The sequence below is a fragment of the Balearica regulorum genome, chromosome 21 (assembly GCF_011004875.1).
Source record: "Balearica regulorum gibbericeps isolate bBalReg1 chromosome 21, bBalReg1.pri, whole genome shotgun sequence".
NCBI lineage: Eukaryota > Metazoa > Chordata > Aves > Gruiformes > Gruidae > Balearica > Balearica regulorum.
This window is the reverse complement of record NC_046204.1, coordinates 3,976,079-4,003,697: the sequence shown is the minus strand read 5'-3', so window position 1 is coordinate 4,003,697 and position 27,619 is coordinate 3,976,079. Positions and strand designations below refer to the sequence as shown.

General features: G+C 54.6%; 1 protein-coding gene across 1 annotated transcript; it reads left to right on the top strand.

The window, feature by feature from the left end:
* Positions 1 to 1,117: 1,117 nt before the first annotated feature.
* On the top strand, positions 1,118 to 27,619 carry PLEKHN1 (pleckstrin homology domain containing N1). Its single transcript, XM_075773144.1, has 16 exons — positions 1,118 to 1,291; positions 3,005 to 3,104; positions 8,837 to 8,983; positions 9,357 to 9,437; positions 10,903 to 10,990; positions 14,358 to 14,482; positions 15,956 to 16,105; positions 16,505 to 16,585; positions 20,874 to 20,943; positions 21,444 to 21,598; positions 22,236 to 22,430; positions 22,971 to 23,231; positions 23,802 to 23,954; positions 24,706 to 24,918; positions 25,166 to 25,214; positions 25,634 to 27,619. Exons 1-16 carry the CDS (start codon positions 1,212 to 1,214, stop codon positions 25,807 to 25,809), a joined length of 2,124 nt encoding a protein of 707 aa, XP_075629259.1. The 5' UTR covers positions 1,118 to 1,211; the 3' UTR covers positions 25,810 to 27,619.

The window sequence follows — 27,619 nt, the reverse complement described above, 5'->3', positions numbered from 1 at the left end:
CTGCCACCTGCAGTAACGTGGGATGACAAGGGGTTTGTCATTTCCTATGACTATACTGCCTGTTGTTGGGTTTTTTTTTTTTTTCAATCCGTAGAAGAGAAAAATTTATTCTGCATCTACCTTTTGTATTATCATTAACTACTCACTATTATTACTTCTATTTCCACACAGTGAGGGACTCATACCGTGGACAGGAATCTTTGGTTTGCTTCCTTTTAAAGTGTTGCTTCTAAAAATATCCCTTTAGTTTTGCTGGTCGTACACATCTCCTTTTGGTCTTTGCTTCCTTTATCAATTTTCCATAATTCCTAGATTTCAGATAAACAGATTTCCCTGGTTATTTGTTACATTTTGGTACTGTTTGTTTCACTTCACCTCTAATCCAGGCCGGTTCTTTTTAACTAATACAACCTTTTGTACTGCAGCCTTTCGAACACCTTGGAGAATGCTTAAACAATAATCACCGATATTATCTTTCTGCATCGTTTTTTTTCTTCCAGCTGAACTGAACGGTGATCGATTTCCTTTTGGAAAAACGCTCCAGATGCATTTATTAGGGGTCCTGCTTGCAGGTAAGAAATGTTGGCGTGCTGCGGTCACATCTAAGGGGTTTTTAGTTCTAAGGGTTTTTTTTTTAAGTGCTGGGGTTTTAATTCTGTGGTTAATTCCTCTTTACAGGGCAAATGAAGTCTAAGACCGGATTCGCCCACCTCGAGGGCACCGTTTTGTGAAGGGAGAAATCCCCAAGCTCGAAACACTGTGGCTGAGACGAGACGGGCCGGGGGAAGGAGAGAGGCTGCGCGGAGCCGCACGGAGCCAGCGCGGAGCCGCACGGAGCCAGCCCGCAGCCGGGCTCCCCGGGGAGCGCTCCCGCCTGCCGTGGGGGATGCCCCCGCTCCCCCCGGGCACAGGCTGCTGCCCTGCCCAGCCCTGCCTGCCCTGCCCAGCCCTGCCCAGCCCTGCCTGCCCTGCCTGCCTTCCTCCGGGGCCCGGCTGCCGCTCACCTGGCTCCCTCCTCCCAGCGCCGGCGCTGCCAGCCCCGAGCGGGGCGGGGGGAGAGGGGCAGGAGCGGGGAACCTCGGCCGAGAGCCTCGCACAGCCCACACCCACACGAGTCACGGCGGGCGGAAGGGGAGCGTCTGCTTGACACACACCACACACAAACCTTCCCGGCTCCCCGCTGCTCCTGGGAGCTTCCAGTCGCTGCCGGCATGGGGAACATAACTTGTGTTCCTCAGGCACCTGGGGGGCTCAGAGGCTCTTTCAGAAGGAAGCCTTCGCTGAAGAAAGAGTAAGTACGCTTGCTTTTACTTCGGACTGCTTTTCCAGCGGTGCTGGCTTCCCGGCTGACTTTCCCCCCGTGCGATGCACCATGCAGAACTGGGCTAGCGGCTGAGCCCCGCTCAGGAAGCCCAGGAGTTATTTACGTGCTCAGCAGAATTGGGATTTGCATGGTTTTGCGGGGTGCTGGGCAGTGCCAAATGCGATCAGCTCGCCACAAGTGCCTGGGAAGGAATCCCGGGGCTCTGTGGGAAGAGTATCCTAGGGACACTGCCCCCAGGAGAAATGCAATTTATTTCATTTTGTTTTGAAAATTAGAACTCCCCTCTACGGGACAGGCAGGACAAGGTGCAGAATGCCTGACACTCCTTGTTTTCACTTGCAATTTTTTTTTTTTTTAATTCACAACACCCAGAGTTGTGGTGCTGTGCTGTGAGAAAACAACATTCACACTCCTCTTACTTTAGAGAGAAAGCCCCAAATCCCAACACTCGTGTGATTTGATCTGCGTGTGTAACCCTGAAGGAAGACGCGACAGAAAATGTCTGTGAAATCCTCTGGGGACTTTGCTGCTGGGCTGGCCAGGGCAGCGTTCAGGTACCACAGCGATGGACGGCTGTCCCAAAATAGAGCCTACGAGGGAGCGCGGAGCAAGCTTCCCTGTGCGCCGCCTTTCCCACTGCTCGTGCTCCCATCGGCACGGTGACAGTGCTGCTGCTGGTACCCAAGCTCCCACGAAGCAGAGCCCTCCCTGTCCCGAGCACCCTGGGCTGGAAAAGAGCTCTGCTGGGAACCAGGGTGGTTCCTCAGGAACCCACCGGCCCCATCTACGTTTCATTCAGCATACGTGCTGGGCTTTGAGACAAACCCCATAAACTCTGCTAGGCTGAGGGATTTCTAATCAATAGGAGATGCTGAAACTGTCCCCTTGGTCTCCTGTGCTGCCATTAAGTCAGGAGCAAACCTGTAGGAGTCTGTGGAGCTACAGTGGGGTAAAAGAGAGGGGATCATTTAGGGAATTTACACCCCAGAGTGTTGACACCAGGTAGCTGCAGTGGAGTGGCCAAGCCCCAGAGCACCTTCTGTCTCCGCTGACTCCCGGCTTCCCATGCTTGTGACTCTCTGTGGAGATAAGCCTGGTTTCTGCTGAACTAAATGCTGCGATCTGGTTGAAAGAGAGCACAACTGCTGGGAAATCCCAGCAAAGCAATCCCAGTGCTGCTTAAATGGCATCAGTGACTGGTCGTTAATGGTGTGCACGCAAAGAGAAGCTGGGGGCCTTGCTGGGAGTGGAAGGAAAGAGAGAGGAAAACCACAAAGATAGACATAAAACCTGTTTGCGAATGTATGTTGGAGTATGTGTACACATGCATCTCCACGCCAGGGGCTTTGGAATAGTCATCAGGACTGGATTTGGTCTTTGTGTTTTGCAATGGAACATCTGGTCCCCACGCTGATTTGGAGACACAGATGAGCCTAGCTGATCGTTTGGTTATGCAAAGACATATAAAAAAGCAAAGAAATGCCAACAACTGCAGCGCAAACCCCATTCCAATTCTCCCAGGCTGTTTATCAGCCCTTTGCTGGGCTGGGATGATTAGAAAGCCCGTGACAAATTGCTTACTTAGCTTTCTGGCTTCCTTATTTCTGGGCAGAATTCACTATGCATCAGCCTAGATCTGTGTTTGCATGTGTATTTTGATTTTTTTTCTCCTCTCTGTAGACAAAATGGCAAGAAAAAACTGCCCAGCTTTTTTGGTACAGAAGGAGGGCAGGAGAGAGATACGACCACAGACAAAATCCTGCAGTATATTCCAGGAAAGGCAAGTACAAACACATCTAACCTCCTTCCCCACTGCTCCCAGAGCTTATTCCCACCCACCCCAAGGACAGCTCTGTGCATGAGAGGGTCGGGATCAGGGGGTAGCAGCAGGTCTGTCTCAAGAGGATGGAGCTCACGTCTGCAGCCCAGGAAGGGATGAGCCTCGTGCCCTTCACAGCAGCAGAACAAGCTGCTCCAGGGTCCCCATGCAGGTGCGGAGGGCAGCTGCCATCAGCCAAACCGTGTGGGACGGGGTGGGAGGGTAGCGCTGAGAGCAAAGCAGGCAGCATGGTGGGAATATCTCACACACCCCTTCGCTCTTGGTTCTTTTGTTTCTGGGTAGCCTGTGAAGGAAGGGAAAATTAGAGCGAGCATTCAAAGGTAGGATGATTCATTCCCACGCTGGAATGAGACGGAGCAGGCAGTGTATTAGCAATAAGCCTTGGGAAGGTAATCAGGAAGGGCAGGTCTGTCCCGGGCACGTACCAGCCTTGTGGCCATATGGCCCATTTCCCAGCACCGCTCAGGGAAGCAGAGATGAAACCATGAACCCCAGTATGTTTGCTCGGTCCCTCCGGGTGGGATGTGGACTAAGCGTAGGGGTGTGTTGGGCTGTACTGTACATGCATTGCCCCCACCGTGTGGCAAATAGGCTGTGTGGGTATGGGGGAAGGGGAAACTGAGGCAGAGACTCACAGCTAGACAGAGGTAATTTCAGAGGTCAGCAGCAGGATGTTCTCTCTTGGGTTTCAAGCTGCTGGTTAGGTTGTTCCACTGGTGATGAGGTGCTTGCCAAGGGCTTGGTGTGTTGCGGGACCCAGTTCTGAGCAGCCCTGCTAATGTACTGTGGGTTGCTGCAGAAATTCAAACGTCTGCTCCCCACACGCAGGGACCCTGCAGTCCCTTTCCCGCTCCCAGGTTGGCCCTTTCCAACCCAAAGAACCTTTGCTTTTCCTCACGCGAGCCTGAGAGGGGAGCAGGACTGGGATCCTGCTCCTGGCTTGGGCGGTGGCCATGGGTGAGCGCCGTCCTTTCTCTTGGCGAACGTGTCCTGAACTGTACAGGTGGGAAGCACAGCAGAACTGGGACTGTTTCACAGTCCTGCCCGTTATTTATGAATGAGGATAATGGGCACGTGGCGTGGGCTGGTTCCCCGCGGGACTCAGCTGGCATCCAGAAGAGTTGGGCAGCGCTTGACGGGACCAGACCCCAGATGGATCCTGGACACTTCGCCTGGGGAAGCGGGGAGAGCTGTCATGTTAGTGGATCCTGGAAAATGAATCCTGGAAAACGAATCCTGCAAGCTGACAGAACAAAGGTCACTGAGAGATTATTCATTCAGGAGCACAGGAGAGTGTGGGATCTATTCAGGGAAGGAAGGAGGGTGGAGCAGTTGTTTAGATGTTACCCTCGCCTGGGGCAGATGGGATTCAAACTCCTTGCTCAGCCACAAGCTTCTTGTGTGGCCGGGAGAAAGCCTTGGCTTAGTCCCTTTCCCATTCCCATCTTTTCAGGAGAAACACCTCCGAGAACGGGAGGTGACCAGGGGCTGCGGGGCCAGGTTAAAGAGGAGCCGTCAGCACGGGACTCTTCTGATGCAGTCTCAGAGGAGATGGGGTTCCCAAGCCGCTGGGCATGGCAGGCAGTTTGGGACTGGGACAAGTGACATCCCTGAAAACCAGGTCCCCTGGGGACCCTGCCACAGGCAGCTGGCACACAAAGCCAGCGCCTTCTGCTCCCACCTGCCTTCTTGCCCAGTTTCCCACACTTCCCAGTTACGGCTTCTGCGAAGCCTAAGCAAAAGTGAGGGGGAAGGATGTGCCAGAAGAGCTGTAATTCTCATTTGCTTCTTTTATCATTAAACAGCAGTTTTTGGGGCCCCAAGGCATCAGCCTTGCAAGGCTGAGCTCTTCCTGCTGCCAGGGTTAGTGATTCAGCTGGGAGTCACTGGGGTCTGCAGGGGCTGAGGCAGGTTAATTATTAACTTGCTCTACCTGTAGGATGAGGCAGCCGGAGACAGAGGGAGGGAGAGCGAGAGAACATGTCAGGGCACTTGCACTGCCAGAGACCCGCTGCTTTGCCAAACCCTGAGAGAAACCAGGTTTCCAGTGATGTGCACTGCCTCACGGCCAGCGGGATAGCTGCGCTAACGGAAACGGTGCTCATCAGGATGGGGCTGGGGGCGGAGAGGGCTTGCTGTCAGCACAACCCAGGCAGGGGAGTAAACCGCTGGCTGGGGAGGGTTTCAGAGGGATGACAAATGCTAGTTCCCTTTCATTTGCGCTGCACGCTGCGGCATCCCCATGGTTTTGGGGGGTGCGTGGGCCAGGGAGATAAGTGATGCTGGTGGAGGAGGCTGTGACAGCTCTGGTCCCTGACCCTCACAGGATGTCATGGGGTTCCCAGTGCTGCTTTTTGGGGGATGGCCAGATGCAGGGCATGCTGGTGGCTATCAACCTGTCTCAGAGAGGGCAGGGATGCACTTTTGTGGGTCTGAGACATCTGAGATTCAGCAGGAGCTGTTTTCTCCAGAGCTTGAGTTTAGGCAAGTCCTCCACATCCTGGGAAATTGCTGTTGTACCTAGACAGATGATAAGGCGTTTATGGGAAGCACCATCAACCTTAAAAAGGGGGTTTGTTCTGAGTGAGAAAGCCTGAGCCAGCCCTAGTCAGCCTGATTCCCCAGGTGGGGGACAAAGAAACCATAGAAATTGCAGATGACCAAACAGATGAGCTCATGCCCAGTCCCCCAGGCTCCCTCTGCGGCCAGGGCAGGATGGTGTCTGATGCCACCTCTGTGCCACCCAGCGTAAGTGACCTCAGAGAGAAAAAACACAGGCTTGGAGCTGGCAGCTGTGGCCACTTTGCCCGTGCCACTTGCCAGCCTGCTCGGCCGTGCCATTGCCTGGGAACTGGGGCCTGACCCTGGCCCATGGGCAGCCCAAGACACAGCTCTTCCCTGAACTTCATGTCCCCAGCAGGAAAAACAGCGATTGTGGTAGTGACTGTTTTGCAGAGTGTTAAAATGAAAAGCAGCAGGTAGGAGGTGGGCGTCGTTGCTGCCCCTGGTACGGCACAAACAGGCTGTGCTTGCTTTTACCGAGGACTTGTGCTAGCTGTTGGATTTAATGATGGCCACCTTCCTCCTGCTGCTCTCCTCAGATGTGGGCAGGAGCCTGTGGAAAGCTGTGAGGGCAGTTCTCTTTGCACATACGCAAATATTGCCTGCATTTTGGGTTTGACAGTGGCACCCCAGTGAGGGACATAAAATCCCTAGAAAAAAACCAGGAGAGATCTGCCTGGTAAAACAAAAAGAAAAATAAGCCCCCCAAAGCCCTGAACAGCCCTCTTTCTTCCTGTGCAACCACAGTATGAGCGATAAGACTGCTGGGGCTTGAAAGACTGGTGTGGCACGAGTGGACGGGGCCTGCTGCGCGAGAGCCCACGGCTGAAAGGGTGGCCGGAGGTTTCGGTGACAGGATCCTCTTTTGTCCCTGGTCTTGGAGATGCCCCAGTGCTTAGCCACCTACTCCAGCTGTCTTCTCAGTCTTGCTGCAAACCCACGCAAGCCGGGGTTGCTAGATGGTTGTTTGGGAGAGGGAGGTATTCCGTTTAATTTGTTTCTTGCCACGTGAACGGTGGCAGTGGAAGTTCTCCCTTTCCTCCCCCCTGACTCTGGGAGGATCCCTGTGGAAGCTGGCGGGTAGGCTGAACTCTGCCAAAGCTACGGCTGGATTCCCAGCTCCCAGGTTGCTTTTGCTTCTTGGGGCCTTACTTATTCCCGGGGAATTTGGCTGCCACGTTCCAGGCAGCAGCATCGCCCAGGCAGCTGGTAGCCGGCATTGCTGCTTATCGCTGTGTCCATCATTTCATGACTTTATCCTCTCCCCGCTCCCTGGTGCTGGTCGCTGCCCTTATCCAAGCAGTGTTTTGGTTTTGCTGCCTCGGCTGTCAGGTGATCAGTTGCTCTTTGTTCTGACATCGGCTTGTAGCACAAATGTAATCTTTCCCTATGCTGAATTGCCTCTCGGTGAGACCATTAATTGGCAGCCAGCGGGTTCCCACCTCCAGGGGAGGAGGACCTGGGTACGTGTTCGTGGTTGCTGTGTGGAGCCGGCTGGAAAAGCTTGGAGGGAGACTTTGAGCAGAGAAGGCGTTAACTTGTGTCCTAAAAAGAGTTATCTAAATTCAGCGAGGCCCTGGAAGGAACCCCGAGCTTTGCAGGCGAAAGGGTCCCGACGGCATTAGGTTCCTGTTGCTGGTTCACCATCTCCCCTCTGGCCTGAGCCCGTGTCCCTGGCACGGTCATGAGGGGTTAATCTCGTGCCGGAGGGGTGAGTCATGGAGGCCCCAGCAAGACAGATCTGGTTAGCTCTGCTGGCTCTTCATTTATCACGGGGCTTATGCAGCTGTTTCCTTGGCACGGCACGCTGGGAGCAGGCACACGCGGGCCGGGCAGGTTGGGTGGTGGGGAAGCGCTGGCGGCTGGAAGCCCCGGGCTGTGCGGGGTGACGGGCCGTCACTCGATCCCTGCTCGTTCCTGGAAATGCAATTTGGACAGAAGTGTATGAACCCCAGGGAGCCACGTGCCACCACTACACCCTGCCTCCCAGCTCCAGCACGGCCGTGCCCTCGCTGGAAGTATCCCCGGGAAATGCAGGGGTCCCACCAAGGTGGCCTCACAGCCCGGAGCTGAGCAGCAGGGCAAACCTTGCGTCTCCCGTCTACTTTGCTCTTTCGCTTGGGAATGAATATCCTAGAGTCTGCGACGTGTCTAAAAGCTGACATTTAAGACTCAAATATGCAAGCGGGGTGTAGACCAGGGGGGAATCAGCAGTGTCTGTGCCCTCGCTGGGATACAGCCCTTTCTTTCTCCCCAAGGAAATCAGCCACCCCCTAGAAATAAAAACGTTCTTCCCAGAAAAGCTGCAGGGAGAGCTTCCCCCCCCCCCGGGGATTTACACAGTATGCACACAGTGCAACAGCAGCCCCGGGTTCTGAGCAGTGGAGTGCCGTAGGGGTGTGGGTTTGTGCCGTTGCACAGAAGGAAGAATTTCCGTGTAACCGGAACGCAGGAACTAAGGGAACCCCAGCCCTGAGTGCTGTGTCCCTCTCACGTCAGCCCCCGTTCTCCCGCAGCGCTCGCTGGCTGCCCTGAGCGTTTTGCACTGACAGGGAGCAGGTCCAGGACTCGGTGCCTTGCAGCCGCCTCTGTGGCTGTGGCACTGCCTCAGAAGTGTCCGGGCACCTCAAACAACACACCCCACCTAGAGAAACTGAGGGATCTGAGCAGATGGGAGAGCTGAGGAATCCAGGTGGAACTAGAGCAAAGAAAACCTTTCCACTAACCCCAGTGGAAGGCAAGCTGCGTTTGCTTAGCCTTGACCGGTCCTTGTTCCAGTGAATTTGATTAGAATGGCAGGAGGTCATCTGTGGAGTTGGGAGACCCTAAATGTAGGATGTGCTTCTGCACCCCCTCCTTCCCAACCCAGAAAACCTCCCTTTAGGTCAGTATCTCCCCGTGCCTCGGGAGGACAAGCCTCCCAGCAATAACCGAACCCCGGCTCCACGCTGGCATGGAGACCCAACAACAAACAGCTCGGCCCGGGTGGCTGCCCGGGACACCTTACCGAGGAACCCCTTCTGGGAAGATGTTCTGGGAATGTCTCTTCCAGATATCAGGCCCCCACCTCCCACTGGCTCTGATCTGTTTTTCCTGAATCCTTCGTACAGAATATTCAGAACCAGGAAAACCAGAAAGAAAACTTGGACCAGAGGTTCCCCAGCCTGTTCAAGAAGGGACGAAGAAAAACGGTTGTCAGGAATATGGGCAAAATGATCTATTACTCCAAAGTCAAGTTTAAGTTCCAGCACTGCCAGGTAAGCTGCAGCACCTGTTTGTGGGTGTTTCTCTTCCCAGGTGCGGAGTGACTCTGCAGAACTGGGAAGTAAAGTGTAATTCTGGGAAACGTGACTCGCGGAGACTTCCTTGGGTTACTGCGTGGCCCAGGGACTTCTGCTCCGTGCGATGCATGGGTGCCGGCTGGCACCCACCAGCCCCCATCCCAGTGGGGATCGGTCTTTGGTGCTCAGCTGCCAGGCTGGCAGCAGGTCCACCAGCAGAGATGCGGCGGTGACTGTTGGATAAGCGACTGTTGGCTTTTCTGTGCACAGCTCAGTCTGAGATGCAGAGGGAAGCTGGGGAGGAGGGAGGTGTCCTGAGGTAACCCCCCCAAACATGTCTTTTCTGCAGGAGGTGAATGACTGCTTCTTGGAGCTGTTCCAGTCTTACCTGTACTTCCAGTCTATGGGCTCCAGTGGACTCACTTATCAGGTAGGGCATCTCCTGGACAGGCTGGGGCGAGCACTGGGGAGGCAGGCAGTTTGGCCAAGCTGGGGGCACTGGGCGGATGGGACAGGGCAGGACATGGGGCTCTGCTCCTGGGGCTGCCACTGGCCTCCCCTAGGTTATCTCAGCAAGTCCCTTCCCATGGATGCCAAGCGCCTGGGGGAAGAGAGCGTTTCTTCCTAAGGGCTGTACCCAGACAACCGCAGTGCCACCTGGGTCCTTGGCCTCGTCTGTGGGGAGAGATAAAGGACCCCGCAGAGGTGGGATAGGGGCTTGTGCAGGGCTGGCAGGCACGACCAGGGATGGGGAGCATTTAGGCTACCTGGACTTACCTTTGTTAGAGCACCAAGCACAAAGAGCTGTGCCTTGGCAAGGGTCAGAGCTCCTACCGCTCAAAATCCCATTGGCCTCGGTGCCGGTGGTGGACTTGGCCCTGGCTTCTGAACCAAGGAGGAGTTCTTCATCTGCAGGGCAGAGAAAGAGACATGTGGGAGAGGATGGAAAGGAAAAAAAACTGAGGGCATCTTTGGGGAGCTATCCTGGCAAACCGTTCATCAATCTTCTAACCTGATGATGCTGGTGCATTACAAACAAGAGGCTGTTTTGTACATGCAGCCAAAAAGTCCCAGCCGAACAAACAGGAAGCCCTGAATGTGTTCTCCCTCCACATGAGTGAGTAACTAAAACTGACCACGGCTGTTTTGTAGATGTTTGTAAAATTCCTTCCTTTCAGAAATGATTTATTGTCTTCTAGATGACTTGAGGTTAGTGCAATATGCCAATACAATCTCTCGAGTCATCCAGCAAGTCAGCCTTCAACTGGAAAGACACACATCAGGATACAAACAATATTACAAAATCCCCCGTCTACTTTATAAACAGCTCCTTAGATTATTAATTCTAGAGGAATTAAAAAGGAATTAATATGCCAGTAGTGGCCCCTAGACATTACAGCAATTAGCATCTTTTACAGTTCTTGCTTAGAAAGCCCAGGACAGGGAGCACAAACTTGTCACCTGTTCCTGTGCTTTGTTATTGTGGGACTCTGAAGAACTGGAGTATAGAAACCGGACAGTTTAATTTTGCTTTATGGTCATTTCCATCTTCTGGCTTTCTTGTGTTAAACCAGCATTGTTTTGCTGAGGTTTGTTTTAAAACTGAAATACCTGAATATAAAGAAAGTGTTCTTGCCAGCATGGCAGCTGATTGCTGGAGTGTACTGGCCCCACGGAGCCCAGGGAGCTGCTGAACCTGCTTCCTCTGGGGAGTGTGCTGGATCGAAGCCCCAAATGTTTCCCTTCAGAGCAATGATTTGCAGTTTAATATTGTGAGCCACAGCAACCTGCTGGTGCCGAGTCTGGACTTCCAGTCGCTTGCAGCAAAAGGGCTTTAATTGCAGAGCCCGCCTGCAGGCTGCCCCCCAAAATAACGGTGTGTTCTTCTTACGCAGGGACTGCTGCCTTTGAAAGAGCTGAACGTGTGTGAAATTCAGAATGGGAAGATCACTGGGCAGGAGGATCACGCTTTCCGCATTGCAGGTTGGTGGCTCTTCGTTTGCTTTGAACAGAGAACAGGGGGTGTATGAATCACGACTGTCTGCTCTATGTCCCGCTCTGACCTAGACCCAGAGAAAGAACCACATTGCAAAGAGAGGCTGCAGAGAGCTGAAGCTCTCCCTCCCGGCGTTTGCATTATTCCCTCCAAGGCTTCCCTGCTCCTAAACACCCGGGCAGTGATGCTCAGGGCTGCAGGCAGGGGAGGGACTGGACAGGGAGCACGGAGGAAGGATGGTCCTGTGCTCCAGCCGGTTAGTGCTCAGGACACATGGTGACAATTCCCCCCTCTGCCCGCTCGTTTCCTCTTCGTGCACCCCATTTGAATGAAGGAATGGAATAAAACTCCTTCTCCCACCTCTTGTCATCGTATAAACCCGGAGGCCAGGGAGTGACTGCGAGCAGGCACGCGTACGGCGCTGTGCGTGCTGGTGCACGGCCCCGCTCAAGTACGCGGGATGGGGAACGGTGCTGAGAGGTGAGTTGCCTCCACCAATAATGCCAGGCTGGTGCTATCAGAACCCAATGTCACTTCACCAACGCTTCCCTCACCAGCACTGCTGCCTCCACAAGCTTTTTGAACTTTTCTCGGAGTGATCTTGCTTTACAGAAGTTTTCCTGGGATAGCAACCTGTCTGCAGCTTGGCTGGAGGCTTCTTTGGGCTTAGTCATTGCTGAATTACAGCAGTCGCAAGCCCCCAAGAGTAGCAGTGAAAGCACGGAGTACACAGAAATTAGTAAATAACCCAGTAACCAAGCCAAGAAAGCCCATTCGTGTCCTAGGCTCACGGTCTATGTACTCTGGTGTCCTCTGTTAGGGGGAAAGTTATACAATAGCCACTCAAACAAACAAAAAAATTACATAAATTGTAAAAAGGAGCTGGTACAAATGACCCATTAATTTTAAGGACTGCTGAGCTGTTGTCTTGTTGTCCTGTACGAGGCAGGGCTCTCCAACCCTTCTGGGGAGTCTGTAAAATGACAGAAAACTTCTCCCAGGCGTAACCCGTCAGGGGCGTCTGCACTGGGGTGGGTGGACTAGTTCTGCTTCTGGTAAAGCACCCAGGAGTGTGGCTGCGTGGAAAATTGCCTCAAGCTTTGTTGGGTTTGTGTCCTGCTTTGGGAAAGAAAAAAAAACCAAGGCTTTTGTGATAGAGAGTGCTGTACACACCAGGAAGCCGTGACGCAAAGAAGCCAGGGAGATGGTGATTTTTTAGATTGCCAGGAGATTGGTGGAGCAGTTTTATTTTTCTGCTAGAGGGGGAGAAATCAAGGCACAGAGGGGATAAGAGCCTCGTCCGTGGCCACACACAGGGTCAGCGTGGAAGTCTTTTGTCTCATGACTCTGAGACATAAAAGACACAAACCCGTTCTCTTGTGAAATCCCGTGGCGTCAGTAGTTCCCCATGAACTGCACTTTCTAGGGTAGTTCAGTACATCAGAAGATGCCGGCACCGTCACTGGAAGCGTGGAGGTGAAGCGCGAGAACGAAGCCCGGCAGCGTGCGGAGCCGCCCCTCGATTCACTGGCACGGAGAAGTGGCCGGCGGCTGGCCATGACCTTGGCTTTGCGGTCCATCTCTTGCACAGCCTCCGACGGTGATGAAGTTGTTGAGCACCTTGAGTTACCTCTGCCTCACCTGCAAACGTTGCAGCTTTTTAGTGTCTCCAGACAGAGAGATTTGGGTGGGCATAAACTGCTGCTGCTCCAGGAAGGGGCTTGCTTGCCTCCCGTTTTCCTCAAAGCGTTCAGAAGGAAAGAGGAAGGACGGGACAGAAGAAAAGAGCACGAGGGCCGGCACAGGTTGCTCAGCATGGCTGTGTCACGGCCCTGCCGCAAACGTGCCCCTGGGGCTGGGGGAAATGGCAGCAACTGAATTAGCAGCGGCTTTTCAGGCTCTGCTTCACGGCCTCCCCAGCAGCTCCTTGCACGAGCTTCAGGCATGTCTCAGGCTTCAGGCCTAGGCTGGAGTTTCTCTTCTCATTTTCTCTTCCTTTGGGGCCCTGTTTAGATGTGGCAACGCGAACAGCCCTCGGGATACGTCTGAAGGGCTGGAGGTGGCAGAGCAGCAGCGTCGTGTTAGGGCTCGTGCCCTACCGGAAAGATTCCTGCTGTTCGTATAAGGGCCTGGATGCCCAGAGAAATATTCAGAGCTGCCAGAATATCTAGATAACGTTATACCCTTTATACCTATATCTAGATAACTTTATACCCTCCTAGCAACTCTACAAAGTAGGGAATCACTTTGTCTCCATTGTAAAGACAGGAGGGCAAGAGGAGACAAGAGAAGTGCGGAGCCACGATGGGACACGGACACTCGGATGCCCAGTGAGGATGACACCTTCGTACTGTCATGGGTCTGAACGGCGTGACTTACGGAAAGTCAGGCAGGGAGTCCCTGCCTCAGTTTCCCCACCTCTGTATTAGTGCATTTCCCGACAGGCAGAGGTGTTTCAAAGTCTTAATTAACTGTTGCTCATAAAGTATGCGGGAATTATGGGATGAAAGACTCGACAGAAGGGCAAAGTATCATGCTTATCCGGTGTACTTGCTTATCTGAATACTTCCAAGTCCCGCAAAGCCAGGTCTTACTGAGCATGCACCAAGTATGGTTTAATATGAGATTACTGGTAAATTATTAATCATAACATACATTCTGCAGCCTGACAGAAATTGTTATTAATGTCACTAGGTTATGTCTATAGTGAGTAGCAGAGGGTGTGTGAGACTTTTTTGCTCGTGCTACTAAGCGAATGATAGTTGGAAACATTAAAATCGACAAGATACAGGGCTGTTCCTCCCTTCAGGAGTAGGTCTGAGAGCAGTTTCAGCTTATCTGGCACAGATTATATTTGTGAAGCATAAATAAACAGTGTCGGAAAGCTACCAATATTCTACGTATTGAGTGCCAAAGTGAAACTAGGAACCAGCATGAAACTTTTGCGCTGAGTTCGGCTGCCTGCAGCAGCACACCGTGATAATCTCTGCCCGCAGAGATGCTTTTCACCAACTGTTGGGGACTTCCAAAGCTGAAATCTGTCTGTTGATTTCAAGCTTGACTTTTGTACTGTCTTTGATTTTTGTCCTTGGCCTGGTTTTGGACTGAAGAGTGACTGATGGTCAGGGCGAGGTGTGGCCACATGAGCCGGGGAGCTCCCCGCAGCCCGATGTGGGGCAATGTGCCGAAGGTAGCGGCAGGAAGGACCGGAGCATGATGTCAACAGAGCAATGCACTTCCAGGCAACCCGTGACGTGATGTGCTGAGCATAACAACTCTGGGCAGCTGATTATTTGTTGATGCTGCAGTTGGTGCCCTTATCTGCTCAGCTCATCTTGTGTCTTGCATACCTAGGTCCTCTGCTGAATCCCCTTATTGTGTTCTGCCCTACTGAGTCAGAGCTGAAGCAGTGGCTTTATCACCTGGAGAAACAGATCCAGCTAAACGGAGGAAGCCTTGGCTTGCCCTTCCTCTCTCAGGTTAGTGTCTTGGGACAGTGAGGAGTGCAGCTTTTTCCCAGGTTGTGGGCTCTGAGCTGAATGACCGGGACCAGTTGGGTGGATGCTGCACTGCTCCTGCTGCGTTCAGCGGGAGGGGTAATCTCTGCGGCCAGCCTCTCTCACCCGTGTTCGCCACGCTTCCAGACACTTTTGCCACGTTCACCTAACACCTTCCTTTTCCAGAATCCTGAGCACCCCATGGGGCTCTGGGCAGAGGGCTGGGGATGGGAAGGGAGAGGAGCTCTGGGTCCACTTCTAAATGCTCCTTGCTGTGCTTGCAGCTCTTTCAGAACATTGGAAGGAGGTGTGGGGTTAACTCCTGGCTTAATCCCCTTTTTCCAGGCCAGCTGCTTGAGTGCTTTGCTACATCAGTCAGGGAGCTGCCCCCGTGGCGTGGTGCACAGGGGTTTTGGTGCTGCTCCTGCCACCTCCAGCAGCTGCCGGGGCTGTGCGCAGTCTGTAACTCAGCCCTCCTGACCCGTGGCAATTGACCCCTCTCCACCAGCAGCACGTACCAGCCTCGCCAGAGCGCTGGCCTGGGCAAGGCCCTGCTTGCTGCCCCAGGCACCTCTCTGTTGGCCAGTGCCTAGAGCTGGCCCTGGGCAATATGCCTCACAGCTCTCCCTTCCTTTAGTTATTCCACCACCCCTAAAATAACCGTGGATAGACATACTAATTACCCACAGTTGACAGGCACATTCTTGCTTGGGAACCCCTCTGCCTGTGGAGGAACCGTGTATTTGTGTTCAGATGTCCTTAGGAGCTTAGGTCTATGCAACCAGCACCGGAGTGAATGTGGGATTTCAGTCTGAATGGTAACCCCAAAAGTGCTCTGTACTGCTGAGACCTGACAACAGCTCGCTGCATTTCTGCTCTGCATGTGTGCGTGCACAGCTTCTAATTTTGGAGCTTGCCTTTTGTGCGGTCTCCTGCAAGGGAAGGGTGCAAAAAGAAAGGCTTTGTAAGAGAGCCTGGCAGGGTGTGTGTCCTGAAAGGGAGACCAGTGACCCAGAGGTGCCAGCACCACAGCCTCTGAAGGGTCAGAGTTTTGGGTCTGCTTCAGAGAAATTCTCACACAATTGGCTGCTTGTGCAATTATCCGGAGTTTACAAAACACGTGAAAGAGAAGACTGGGACCGAGACCTAGAAAACAGGATCAGATCTAAGAGGCCTGTCTTCTCTTCCAGTCTCTGCGGTGTGTTTTTCTTCCCTCCCTGTCTCCATCTCCCCAGTTCTAAAACAGAGGTATTCCCCTTTGAAAGGCAATGTACAGATGATGCTAGGTACCAAGTATGGTTATTCAGTCCCAGATGGAAAACTGGCTCCTGCACGGATTTATTTACTCTTTCCTGTTTCTGCCACACTTGAAAAGTGTCCTGAGATGGGCCATGCACTAGCTAAACTCTTAGGGGAGGACATGTCTACCCTGCTCAGTTCTGCTCCTGTCCCTAGAACGACTGGAAGCAGAGCTCCATGGGGAAGGAGGAGCTGCGGTGGTCCGTGCAGAATATGCCTGTCCAGGACTGGAGAGGGACCGAGCGGGAATCCCTAGGCGATGTCCTCTGTGTTTCCAAAGTGAAGCTTCAACATCTGCCTTTCCAGGTAGGACACATCTCTGGGGAGCAACCTCCTGTCAGCATGGCTCAGAAAAGGCAATGGATGGAGTGACTAGCCCAGACTCCTGCCTCCCTGCTGCCACTAATCCAACGGGGCCCTGAAGGGTCCTTTTACCCACATCCCGGTAAATGGAAAAAGGTTTGTTACTGCTCCCGCGGCCCAGCAGTGGTGCTTGGGGACAGCACATGGGTAAGCGTTTGCAGGACAGGGCTGGCAGCTGGAGCTGGCAGGAGTCTCCCACGGAGCCCAGCTGCAGGGAAGCAGCTCAGCTGTTAACAGAGCCCTCGCCTCAGGCTGCTGTCAGAGCGACGAAGTAAAGGGCTCTCCAGATCTGAGCCCTGTCTGCGTGCTCACAGGGAACCCTCTTCCTCTTGACTTTCCAAGGAGCAGCATGACCGGCTGTTGGTGCTTTACCCATCCACGCTGGTGATAGTATCTGAAGAGCGCAACAGCCTCTGTTTTAAGGTAAGTTCATTTTGCAGCATCTTCCTGCTCTCTCTCACCCATCCACAGTGGCTGTTTCAGCACTTCTTTGGCTCGTTGCTCCCCTCCACCTGGGTTGCTCCTCGTGTTGGCAAGGGCTTTCCCTCCACGCTGCTCCCTTGCCAGCTGGCAGGTGAGCAGCGGGCAGAGGGATGTTGCAAGCTATCTTCCCATGAGAAACACCTTGCCCTCCTGCAAAAGCCCGGTGGGAAAGGAGCTGGCTGCCAAGGAATCTGAGTCTCTGGGAGGAGGGAGGCTGGCATGTTCCTGTGTGGTTACGCAGGCGGAGAGCCTGGCTCGCTTGCTTGAGACAGGAGCTGGAACAGCCCCAGAAGGTGTCCCCGTGGGGGCTCGGCTTCCCAGGCCCCGCTCTGAGGGACCACTTGAAAGCAGGTAGCACCCAGGCAGCACATCTGATGCTCGCGGGGAAGGGCAAAGGCAGTTAGTTGGCTGGCAGGCAGAGAGGAGAGGCTGCTGCTGGTGCACTGCGTCTGCTGCTCCTTCCCTCTGTGGACTGAGGGCCCTGAGCAACGTCTGGGCACACCAGTGAAAGGGCCAACGAGGACGTGGAGGCCTGAGTGCCCCAGGGCATGTGAGATGAGCTTCCATAGTCCACTGGTGTGTCTTTGCTTTTAGGAGCAATGCCGGGAGCCTCAGCACAGAAGGACAGTGGCACTGTGGGCCCTGGGAGCTGCGTTCGCGTTGCCTGCAGTCTGAACGGCCCTTAAACTTGATTGCCAACGTCCATCTTAGACATCATTGCAATAGCTAGTCAACAGCCCTGTGCTTCCTGGCCCCGTTTTCCTGTGCTAGAACAAGCGTGCCCACAAGAGCGCTGAACTGTCTCTGAACCTGCAGGTGCGGCACCGCCGGCACATGGCGGAGCGGAGCTGAGCTGCTCCTGCTTAGTCAGAGAGAGGAGCCAGCGACAAGGAAACCCTGCAGAGGTTGAGGGCTGGTGAAATTCAGTGTCAATTCACTGGGGTCCTTCTTCACGTGATTTCACCATGTCCACCTCAGGTCCCAAACCGTGCAGGCTGCTTTTAATTCAAGGGCTACCCGTGGGGAGACCTGCATAGAGCATCTCCCCAGCCAGAGGAGAGATGGCTGTGCCTGCAACGGGCAGGGGTGCGAGGAGGGACGTGTGCCAGTCAGAGTGCTCCTCCATCCCCAGAGCAACAGCGGAGGGTGTTTTCCAGCAGCTGGTGGCTTGTGTGACACACCTCAACCAGAGCTTGTTTTTGGGAACATGTTGTTTGCAGCTCCTGGGAATGGGGCACCACGTAAGGGGGCCTTGGGCTGGGCTTTCAGATTAACTCATCTCTTTTGAAATCTTAAACCAGATTTGTCCGCCCTGTCCGTGCAACGTTCCCTTCCCACGGTGCGTGTGCGTTGGTCCCCGGGCGTCTCGCTCGCTGGGGTAATGGCAGGGCTCTGTGCAGCTGGGTGCAGGCAGGAGGTGATTCACCAGCCTGTGACACTGCGGTGGGAACCTGATTTTCCACAGGCATGTCAGGGCACAGGAGCCTTCTCCCAGGGCTTCTGCAAATTAACTTCCCTTCCCTGCAAGCAGAAGCTGAGCCCTACAATTTGTGTGTGAAGGAATAGCCTGGCTCTTTTGTTGTTCAGTTTCATACAAACCACAGGAGCTGCCGCTGCCAAGTTTGTGTGTGGGACGGGGAAGGGGAAGGCAGGGGCTGAGCCTGCCGGGACGGGGCTCACCCAAAGCACCAGACTCTGGCTCACCGCTGGTGGGAAAAGGCCCCGGGCGAGGCGTAAATCAGCAAGGGGGGAGCTGCTGGGGGGAGCGCAGGTTCCCACCGTGCCTGGGGAAGGCCGGAGGGGCTCTCTGCAGCCGCCGTGTGTGTTTTTGTGGGATGCTACTGCACTTCCCTAGGTGGGACTCTAGCCCCGGGGTGTTTCAGACCCTCCCACGGACAGGGGGGGCTGCTCCCTTAGGGAGGATGGGGCACCGGGCACCTGGGGGAAGCCCTACGCGGTCGTCCGCGGTGGCAGGAGGGCTTGCTCCGCTGTGCCGGGGAGCTGAGGAGTGGCAGGAGGAGGTGGCACCAGCCCTGTCCACACGCAGCCTTGCAGCACCTGCACCAGCTGAAGCATCAAAGTCCATTTCTTACAGCACGAGCGTTGTGTGAGCTTTCCCTCCCAAGGTCAGCCTTCCTGTACTGCTCAGCCCATAAATCCCTTTTGGTGCAGGAGAAATACCACAGAAGCCTGCGTGTGCCCACGGGCTATTGCAGAGAGGCAGCTGGCCAGCACAAACCACAGACGCCCGGCTGAGCTCCACGTTTCCCTTGTGGCAAAGCTGTCACGTCGGCCACATTCCCCGGAGCCTATGCAGCTGGGACAGCTTTGCAGTGAGGACGCGATGAGGGGTTTCTGTTAGGCACCTTGTTTTTGCAGCCTGTAAAATTAGGCAAATGAATCCTAACCGATTGCATCTTTTGAGAGGACCTTTGGCTAAATGACAGGGCTTTGCTCGTGCTTTCTGTGCTTCCTCCGCTGCCAGGCGTGGGAGAGTGTGGCGTGAAGTGGGAACTTCACTTCCCAAGCTCTCCCCTGGCCCTGTATTTGCCATCCTGGCCAGGAGCTGCTCGCAGGGCCGTTGCCACCAGCTGCCCCTGCTCCGTGCCCACAGGCAGGGTTGGGGTGACAGCCAGGTGAGGTGAACAGGGGCTTGAGGAACAAAGAAACTACGTGTCACTTGGTTTCCCCCTGCTCAGAGAAAGAGATGAGAAGTAAAGCAATGAGCTAATCTGTGAGATGGTTCCACTGCAAAATCTGCATCAGCTGCTCTTCGAGGACCATTCTTGTTCCATTTATGTACAAAAAAAATTAGCTTGGAGAGCCCCAGAGAAAAAGGAGACCTAGATCCTAGTTCAGTGTTGACAAGCCCTTGGCCCTTTGGCCAGGTTGCCCATCACAGAGAATTAAACTGTCAGCGATGACACCTAAAGGACATCTGGCAGCAGTCAGCAGAGCAGGGCTCTGATGCTGAGCTGAGGATGGGGCACGGCTGCAGGAGCAGAAGTTTGGATATGTCCCACAGAGCTCGCAGGAGACCTGGGCCTGGCACAGACCAACACCTGGGGCAGATGTGGGGATGGCCAAGGGACACCAGGGTGGTAGCAGAGAGGACAGTGGCGGATGTGCGTGCAAAGGCACTGTTGGACTTAGGAGCAATAGCACATGGTATCTTCTAACTCCAGTTTTTCCAGGGACAGGCTGCTTTAGCTTCTCTGCCTCAGGTCCCAGCTAATAGGAACGTAGATGCAGTGCCTGCCGGGAGCAAACCCCAGTCCCATCGCAGGAGTGGCATTCACAACTGTGCTGTATAGCACAAGAGGTCACGTTTCACCAGCTGGCATTTACAGGGCTCAACCCTGTCTTTGTAAGACTTTGCAGGGTATGGATTGTGGGGATTCCTGTTTGCAAGGCTGGAAGTGCCAATCCAGCAACTAAAACCTTGTGCAGGACCATGTTTGCAAAATTTTCTGGAGAAGTCAGCCATTAAACTATGGGAAACTGTTGAAAACAGAGCTAGAAGGGAGTGTTTTTCCGAGCTCGGGTCTCAGGAAGGACTTTGTAAGAACAAAGCTTACAGAAATGGCTCGTGCAGTCACGCTGGCTTCAGAGGCTTCGATCCTGCAGTAAGGCTGGTGGGGGGAGAGCGAGCTGTGAGCGGGCAGAGTGAGTTTACTGGGACAAGGCTGAGTCAATCTGCTGGAGACGGAGTTCTCCAGCGTGGCTGTACCCTGCACCTATGAGAGTATAGGGGTACCCCAGTCCTCACACAGATTAGCAGCAGCTTGGGTGCCTCTCGTCTCCTGCAGACCCAGCCTAGGGGATGTAGGCACTGACCTTCCCCTTCCTCCTCCCCGTCCCTGCAGAGGACCCCGATGGGATTTCCAGCGGGGCCGAGCTGCACCTTCTCCCCACGCCGCACGAGGAGCAGCCAGGCTCCTGCCAGCCTTGCCCTGTCCTCACCGCTGGCCCTGCGCCGGGGGCTTTCCTCCTCATGCATCCAGCTAAGCTGGCAAAACTTTGCAGTAGGCTCCTCAAGCCTCTTGGATTCCCTGATGGAAAGTCCCCGTAGAAGCAGAGTTGCACCGGCCAGGTGCCTGCAGAGGCTCCAGCCCTCAAGCAGGCAGGGGCGGCCAGGTTGTCCTCCCCACTCTGCCTGTGTGCCGTACGGCACGGACTGTGAGCTGCGCTCAGCCGTGCGGTCCTAAGCCTGCTTCTCTCTCGACAGGGCGAGCTGCCACTCAACGCCATCCAAGTGCTTTTTGAAGAGAACGAGAAAACCTCCTTTTTAATAGAAGGTGCGTGTCCGGCATGCCGACGGGTGTGCTGGCAGCAGCCACGGAGGTCTCTGGGGTCGGGCTGGTTTCGCTAAACTGCTGTGGCCATCTTCCTGGCTGTGCTCGCTCACATCGGCACCCAAGCTCTCTGAACTGAACTGCTTGGAAATCTCGGGCCGCCTGTGCCCTGGCTGCGCTGCAGGGCCTGGCTTTGCTGGCAGGGAGAGGCTGTGAGCCAGCGGCAGCGTTTGCACCCGGGGATGCGCTTGTCACAGCGCGGCTGCACAGGTTCTCCCGCGTTTAGATCCAGCCTGTGTTTGCCCCTGTCCTGCGTTCAGCCGGGTGCAAATGGTCAGCGCCGAAGGCAGAGTGTTCCTGTTGTCCCTGCACCGGTGTCAGGATCTCCAGACCCCAGGAAAACGTGGGGAGGGATGGAGCAAGGGGATTCCCACGGGTTTCTGAAGGAAGCCACACGGACTGTCGGTCAAAGCCAGTAACAGCAGTGAGTGATGTTTTTACAGGACGACTAATCAATTCGATCCGGGTGATCTGCCGCAGCTACGATGATTACCAGGAGTGGCTCTACTGTCTCAAAACAGCCCAGTTTCGAAATGCCGACTCCTCCCTCTCTGGATCAGAGAGTTTCTCGGGATCAAAGCTGCCGCACCCCGGCCAGGTAACAGATGTTGTGGGTTTGCGTGGTCATCAGTAGATGTCTCCCAGGACTCCCGTCTGTCCTATCTCTGGCCACGTGTGAGTACTCTTGTGACACAACACACTTTGCCTCAAGTCCCCTGCTCGAAGGCTGTCATGAAGTTGCTGATCCCCGCAAATTACTGCAAAGCCCTATATTACGTCATATGGGCATGCGCTATATTAAATTCCTTCAAAAGCAGACCCCTGGCCGTGGACTCTGACAGCGTTATGCGGTGAGGCATTGGCACAGGGATGATGTTAACAGGGTCTTGCAAGGAAGGGGAGACCCACCTTGCCAGCACTGCGGCCGGGATGGGGTCAGCGTGCCTGAGCACCCTTCTCCCCGCTGCGAGCCCTCCTCATTCGCCCCATCGCCCCCGCAAGCCGCATTCGGCCGCCCTGTCAGCCCTAGAGGGCAGCACACCCCCGCCGCACCGGGCACGGCTGCCCAGGGCAGCTGCTCGCCATGCGGGCACTGCCCAGCCCTGACCCCGGCGTCTGGGCACGGAGCGCTGGGCTGGCCCAGAGATGCTCGGGCAGGAGATGCGGCTGGGGAGGGATGTGCCTGCAGCCACGCAGAGGGCTGTTCCTATGCGCTGTTCTTCTCCGCCATCTAGTTTGCCGGCAGCGGGAGAGGGTCGCTCGCTTCGGATGGCCGTACAAACTCCTGGGCGTCGGGAGGGAGAGTGCCCACCTTGACACACCTCTCGCAGAACAGCGGCTCTCTCCCTGATGGACAGTCCTTCGCGCTGATGCCTGAGAGCAGAGTGCTGGAAGAACCCGCCTCCCCTGGCTATTCCCAGCCTCTCCATGTAAGTGAATCCCTGAAAGCCTGGGGCATGTGCGGGGGCAGACACTTTGAGCAGAGAAGTCTATCCAGGTGCCCGGATGGGCTGAGCTCAGGTGGTCAGTGTTTGCTCTGCAGCATAGCAAATCCATGCCTGGAGCCTGGATTTGTCCTGGCTCAGCTTTGGCATTGCTGATAAAGGAAAAGTCTGCTGAAGCGTCCCCATCCCAATACTCCGCTCTGCATAAGGATTGTTTGTGCAGATTGCAGAAGGGCAAATGGGACCGTTCAAAGGTCAGGAAATCCCAAAGCGAAAGCCCGTGGGTGGGTGGAGGTGATGGGCTAAGCATCTTTGCTCTGACCCTGTGCAGCATTTGTACGTCCAGGGGTATGTGCGTATGCGGGGAGGAGCGCGTGGGGCACGGGCCCGGCGCAGGACCATGCCGATGCGCAAGCGCAGCGCGATGCCCGCAGCAGCAGCGGCCCTAGCGGGGGAGCGCCTTGCACTGGCTGCAGGTGGGTCTGCGTCCCTGGGGCTGGCCTGAGGAGTTTCTTCTTGTTTCAGTGCCTGGCACAGGCCAACTGGCCAAGCACAGGGCTGCCCGCGCAGGACCTGCGGAGGGGGGGCAGCGCCAGAAAGTCCAAGGGGAAATGCATGCCTTGTGGCCAGCAGCTGCCCAGCCAGGACACGGAGAGGACCATCTGCAGTCTCATTCCCGAAAACCCCAACGGCGAGCTCCTGTCCTCAGTGTACAACGAGCCGTACTCCGCACACAGCTTGCAGCATCACCCTGCAGCTCCCCCGCCACACCTGGACCTGAGCAACGTAAGGGGGCTGGGACGCGGTGGGGCTGTCCTCCTGCCTGGGAAGTGTCAAGCAGCAGAGGAACTGGCGCACGGTTCGCATTTTCCTTACGGTGCTACTTGCAGGAATAGCTGTCTATGGCGAGTGTGAAACCCGTTTCCATTTGAAAACGGCCCATGGGAAGTGAGGTTAAACACAGCAAATGGAGCAACATCTCCTGGAGCCCCGAGATGCTGGGCACTAATTCCTGAGGCAACATGAGCACCCGTGCTCGGCAAGTAGGAGAGTTATTACTTCACAGGGCACAGCCCCTTCTTCTGAGGGCTTTCCAGCGTGTGCCCATCACTGGTTTAGTGTGTGATGCCACGTTTCCCTCCCCTCAGCCTCAATGAGTGTGCGTCTGCCCTACGCCCAGGGAAGTCCCCTTGCTAGCACAGCCAGCTACAGCCAGGAGTCAGCCCCGCCGTGCCCCAGGGCTAAGCAGCATCTGGGACTTGAATTGCAGGGAGATTCCCCATTCCGATCCCTCCTGGCAGTGGATTGCATGTAGGGAACAGCGTTTCATGTTCCTGTTTCAATTCTGCCTTTTAGCTGAACAGATGGAGCTCGGTGAGAAGTCAGCCCTCGACAGCTTCCAGCTCGCTGGAGAAGCCGGCCATGCCCCGCTCCCCCTTGTACGCTGACCCCTATACGCCCAGCTCCCCCAGCGCTCGCAGCCTGGCAGGCTCCAGCTTCCTGGAAGAGGTACCCTGCGCGTTTGCTGCTGCTTACGGCCCTGACTCAGCACGCAGGCTTTTGGCTCCAGAAATCGTGCCTCGGGCCACTTCTTTTCCTGCCGTCTGCCTGAGCCTGAGCGGGATGTGGGACGGCGAGACCTGCATTTCGGGGTGGGGCAGGGCACAGCATAGTTCTCTGTTTTTTCAAGCCAGGACAGAGTCAGAGGGGAACAGGTTTCCCCTGTCTTATCACTGGATGCCAGCATCGCTGCAATCCCAGGAAGAAACAGAAACCGCAAAACAACGGCAGAGGCTGAGATGTGATCCAGTCTACAGCAACTAGAGATGAGTCAGACACAGAGACCACTTTATCCACCCAAAAAAATTCCAGCTGTGATAACTGAGTGGTTAAAGGCTAGTTTTGCACATCTCTTGGGAAAAGACTATTTCTGAGTCTGTGGCTGGCATCCCCCATGCTGCTGAAGTCCTCCCTTCCCTGTCCTTCCTCATCCCCTGAGCTGCCAGTGGGTTTCATCCTACTAGCTTCACATCTGGCCAACTTCCACCCACTGTGGGTCATTATAAGAGACCCACAGCCATTCTTCCTTTCCCATCTAAGGCCTTCAGGGTTGGAATGTAGTAGAATTTGCTATGTAGGCAGAAAACCTTGGTTTCCCTAAGTGTGTTCATAGCGTGCTGACTTACAGGTGAGGAGCAGCCAGGCAGCGTACCCCAACTCTCCATAGCGGGTATCAAATATGGAGTTTGTTTTGGTTAAGTTCTTGCAGTGTCACGGACAGACGGGTTCAGCACAGGTGAACGGATGCCCAGCCGTGCCGGTACCCCAGCATCTCTCCCTGCAGAAGAGGAACTGCCAGCCCCTGCCCAGCAGTCACTGCAGAGAGGTGCCTGTGGCTCCAAGTTACAGCACCCCCGGCACCTCATGCCGTTTCCAGCTGCGTCCTCCTGCTGATGCTTCTTATCTTGAAGATGTGAGTTTGTAAATGCAGTCCACTGTGCAGGCTGCAGGGGAATGCGTGGGGATGTGGGATCCCAGCTGGCCTTTCTCTAGGCTGGCAGAGCGGTCGGTCACTGCAGGGCTCGGAGCCCTTTGCTCTGCGGCGGGGTGCATCTTGGGGAGCAGGGATGAAGGAACCAACAGAGGACCGATTCCTGGTGTGCGGTATCCCAGGACTGCAGTGCTAAGTCATCCTCATCAGCGCGTCTCTTTCTTTTCAGGTCTCTTCTCTGCAAGAGGAACATCTGGGCCCTTCATTGCCACCACCAGGTGAGACCCTTGGGAGGCTGCTTGGGTGCTGCAGCCCATCTGCAGCATGGGAGGTGCCATGTCTCCGTAAGCATTGTTCAAAGCAGGGCTCAGAGGGAGCGCGGGGACTCGTGCATGCCCGCCCTTCCTCCTGCTTCCCTGTGGTTGGCCTGTCACCCTCCCCCTTGCCTGTGTCTGTCTGGTGGAGGCAGTTGCCTTGGCTTCCACTCGCTGTCCATCGGCTCTGGCCACCCGTCACACGTGGGCGCTTGTGGTTTGTTGCGTTGGCACGCTTGCAGCTTCCACCGCTTTGCCCAGATCTAGTTGCATCTGGGCTGTGATTTTGTTGGCCCTCGTGCGTTCTCTCTGCTGGCGAAGGAGGCTGCAGCCACTGGCTTGCTTGTGAGCTCTCTTGAGTGTTTTGGTCTGTGTTTCTGCAGACGGGAATGTCCACGCTTACGACATTCCAGAGGCCAGCGACTCAGCAGCCTACCATGACTATGCCGAGCTCCAGAGCTTCCAGAGTGACTTCAGCTATGACAACCTGTGGGAAGCCGAGGCGAAGGACCTGGACACCCTGCATGCCTCCCCGGCACCTGGCCAAGAGTTTTACTAGGCCTGAGGGAAGGAACTCCATAGCACAGAAAAGCCCCCGGGCTCTTTTCTCGCTGGGCTTCCCTCCAGGGTGAGGAGCCTGGGGCATACAAAGCAAAGGGAAGAGCCCTGCTCTGCGAAAGGCTGGTTCCCACATCCTGGCAGGTCCAGAGTTCAAACTTCTCCCCCTAAAGCTGAGGATGGGGGTAAAGCACAAAAGCGACAGCCTCTGCAGACCCGGAGGAGCAGCGTGTGTGCCGTGCCAAGGAGCACGCTCTGCGGCTGCACCGGCCCCGGGAGCCCTGGCTAGGAAACAGCATTGCCCCCCTGAAAATAAAAGGAAGAACAAAAAGCTGGTCAGGCTCCCTCAGATAAAAGGGATTGGGTGTTCTGACGGAGCAGTCACTCAAAGGCCAAAGAAATGGTGGCTGGGTTAGTTTGATCATTTTCCTTTTTACCAGAGCCCTCAGGCTGGTCACTTTGAGGGTCCCCAGATCCCTGAGAATAACTGTTAAGCTGAACCTTCCCCCACTGAGCTCTGAAGTCTGCAAAGACGCATGAGCCATGCCCCATCGTGGCATATAAGGCCGGTAGCAATAGCTGTGCTCGTAGGATTGTCTTCCTGCAAGATCAGAGTTACCTGATGGAGGTGGAGAAATAATCCAGATCTGGGCTGAATGGGATGTTCTTTCCACTTTATGCAAAAAATTCTTTCCTGCCAGTGCTGGCTCCAAACTACGGTGGTGACCTGCAATATTATGAGCCTGACACCTTGGCAGATGGAATCAAGAAATGTGCTGCCAGCAAATATGCCAAGTGGCTTGTGTTTCCCGAGGTCTTCCCTGGAAAGGATGCCCTAGATTCCTCTTACAGGACTGCATCCTTTTCCTCCCACCCCTCTGCACATTACTGGACTCATACTAAATGCTGCCTGTGAATATCGAGGCAGGGAGGGAAGGAAGAGAATCCACTACAAGCCAAACTCCCGTACTGCCATAACGCTCCAGTGATCAGAGCGATGCCGGTGTAGGCTGCAATCTCGCTCTCCCCCCGTCTCCAGAGCAGCAGCAAGACCAGGACACAAACAACCGGGGACAGAGTCTCGATGCTATCGTTTTCCAGCCTCTTAGGCCAGATCCTTTAGCACATATAAGGTCAGCAGCAAATCTAAATGTTTTTACCTGAGGGTCTAAATTCTTAACCTTTGTTCCCTAAAGAGGCTTCGAACCAAACATTAACAAAATCTCTATTTTCCTTCTTTCACTGGTGCAAACAAAACAATCCAGGAGCTCTTTGTACTTGAATATCTATGTATTACATTGTACTTTTTTTTTTTTTTTCCAGAAGGTATTCAACAAAGTTTACATGTAAGGTTTGAGTGAATTATATGTATTTAATGTGTAAATGTGGCAGAGTTGAAGATCTATTTAATTTTCTAGCTGCGGATGATTTTCAGTACTGTAGAATGGGTGGCGGTCTGCATGTGTGTGCGTGTGTTGGTTTGGGTCTTCTAGCTATTATTGTTGTGTTTCAGGTTTACTTTCATTTTGGGAAGATTTGTATCTAATAACTTAACCTCCAATGGATCTATTTATTCCGAACAAAATTGCACTAGGGAACATCAGAAGCACGTGGTATGCTGGGAGGCAGCCATGCTCGTGAGCTCCTATGAACACGTTGACTTTCAGGATGGTCACCATGATTTTTTTTAATTGGGTTTCAACAGCGGTATCTGCGATGTATCGAAAGGGAAAAGCCCCTCCCTATTGCTGTAAAAGTTCCCTGGTGGATTTCTGTGAGTCTGGAGAATTGCAATACACACTCTTCTGGAA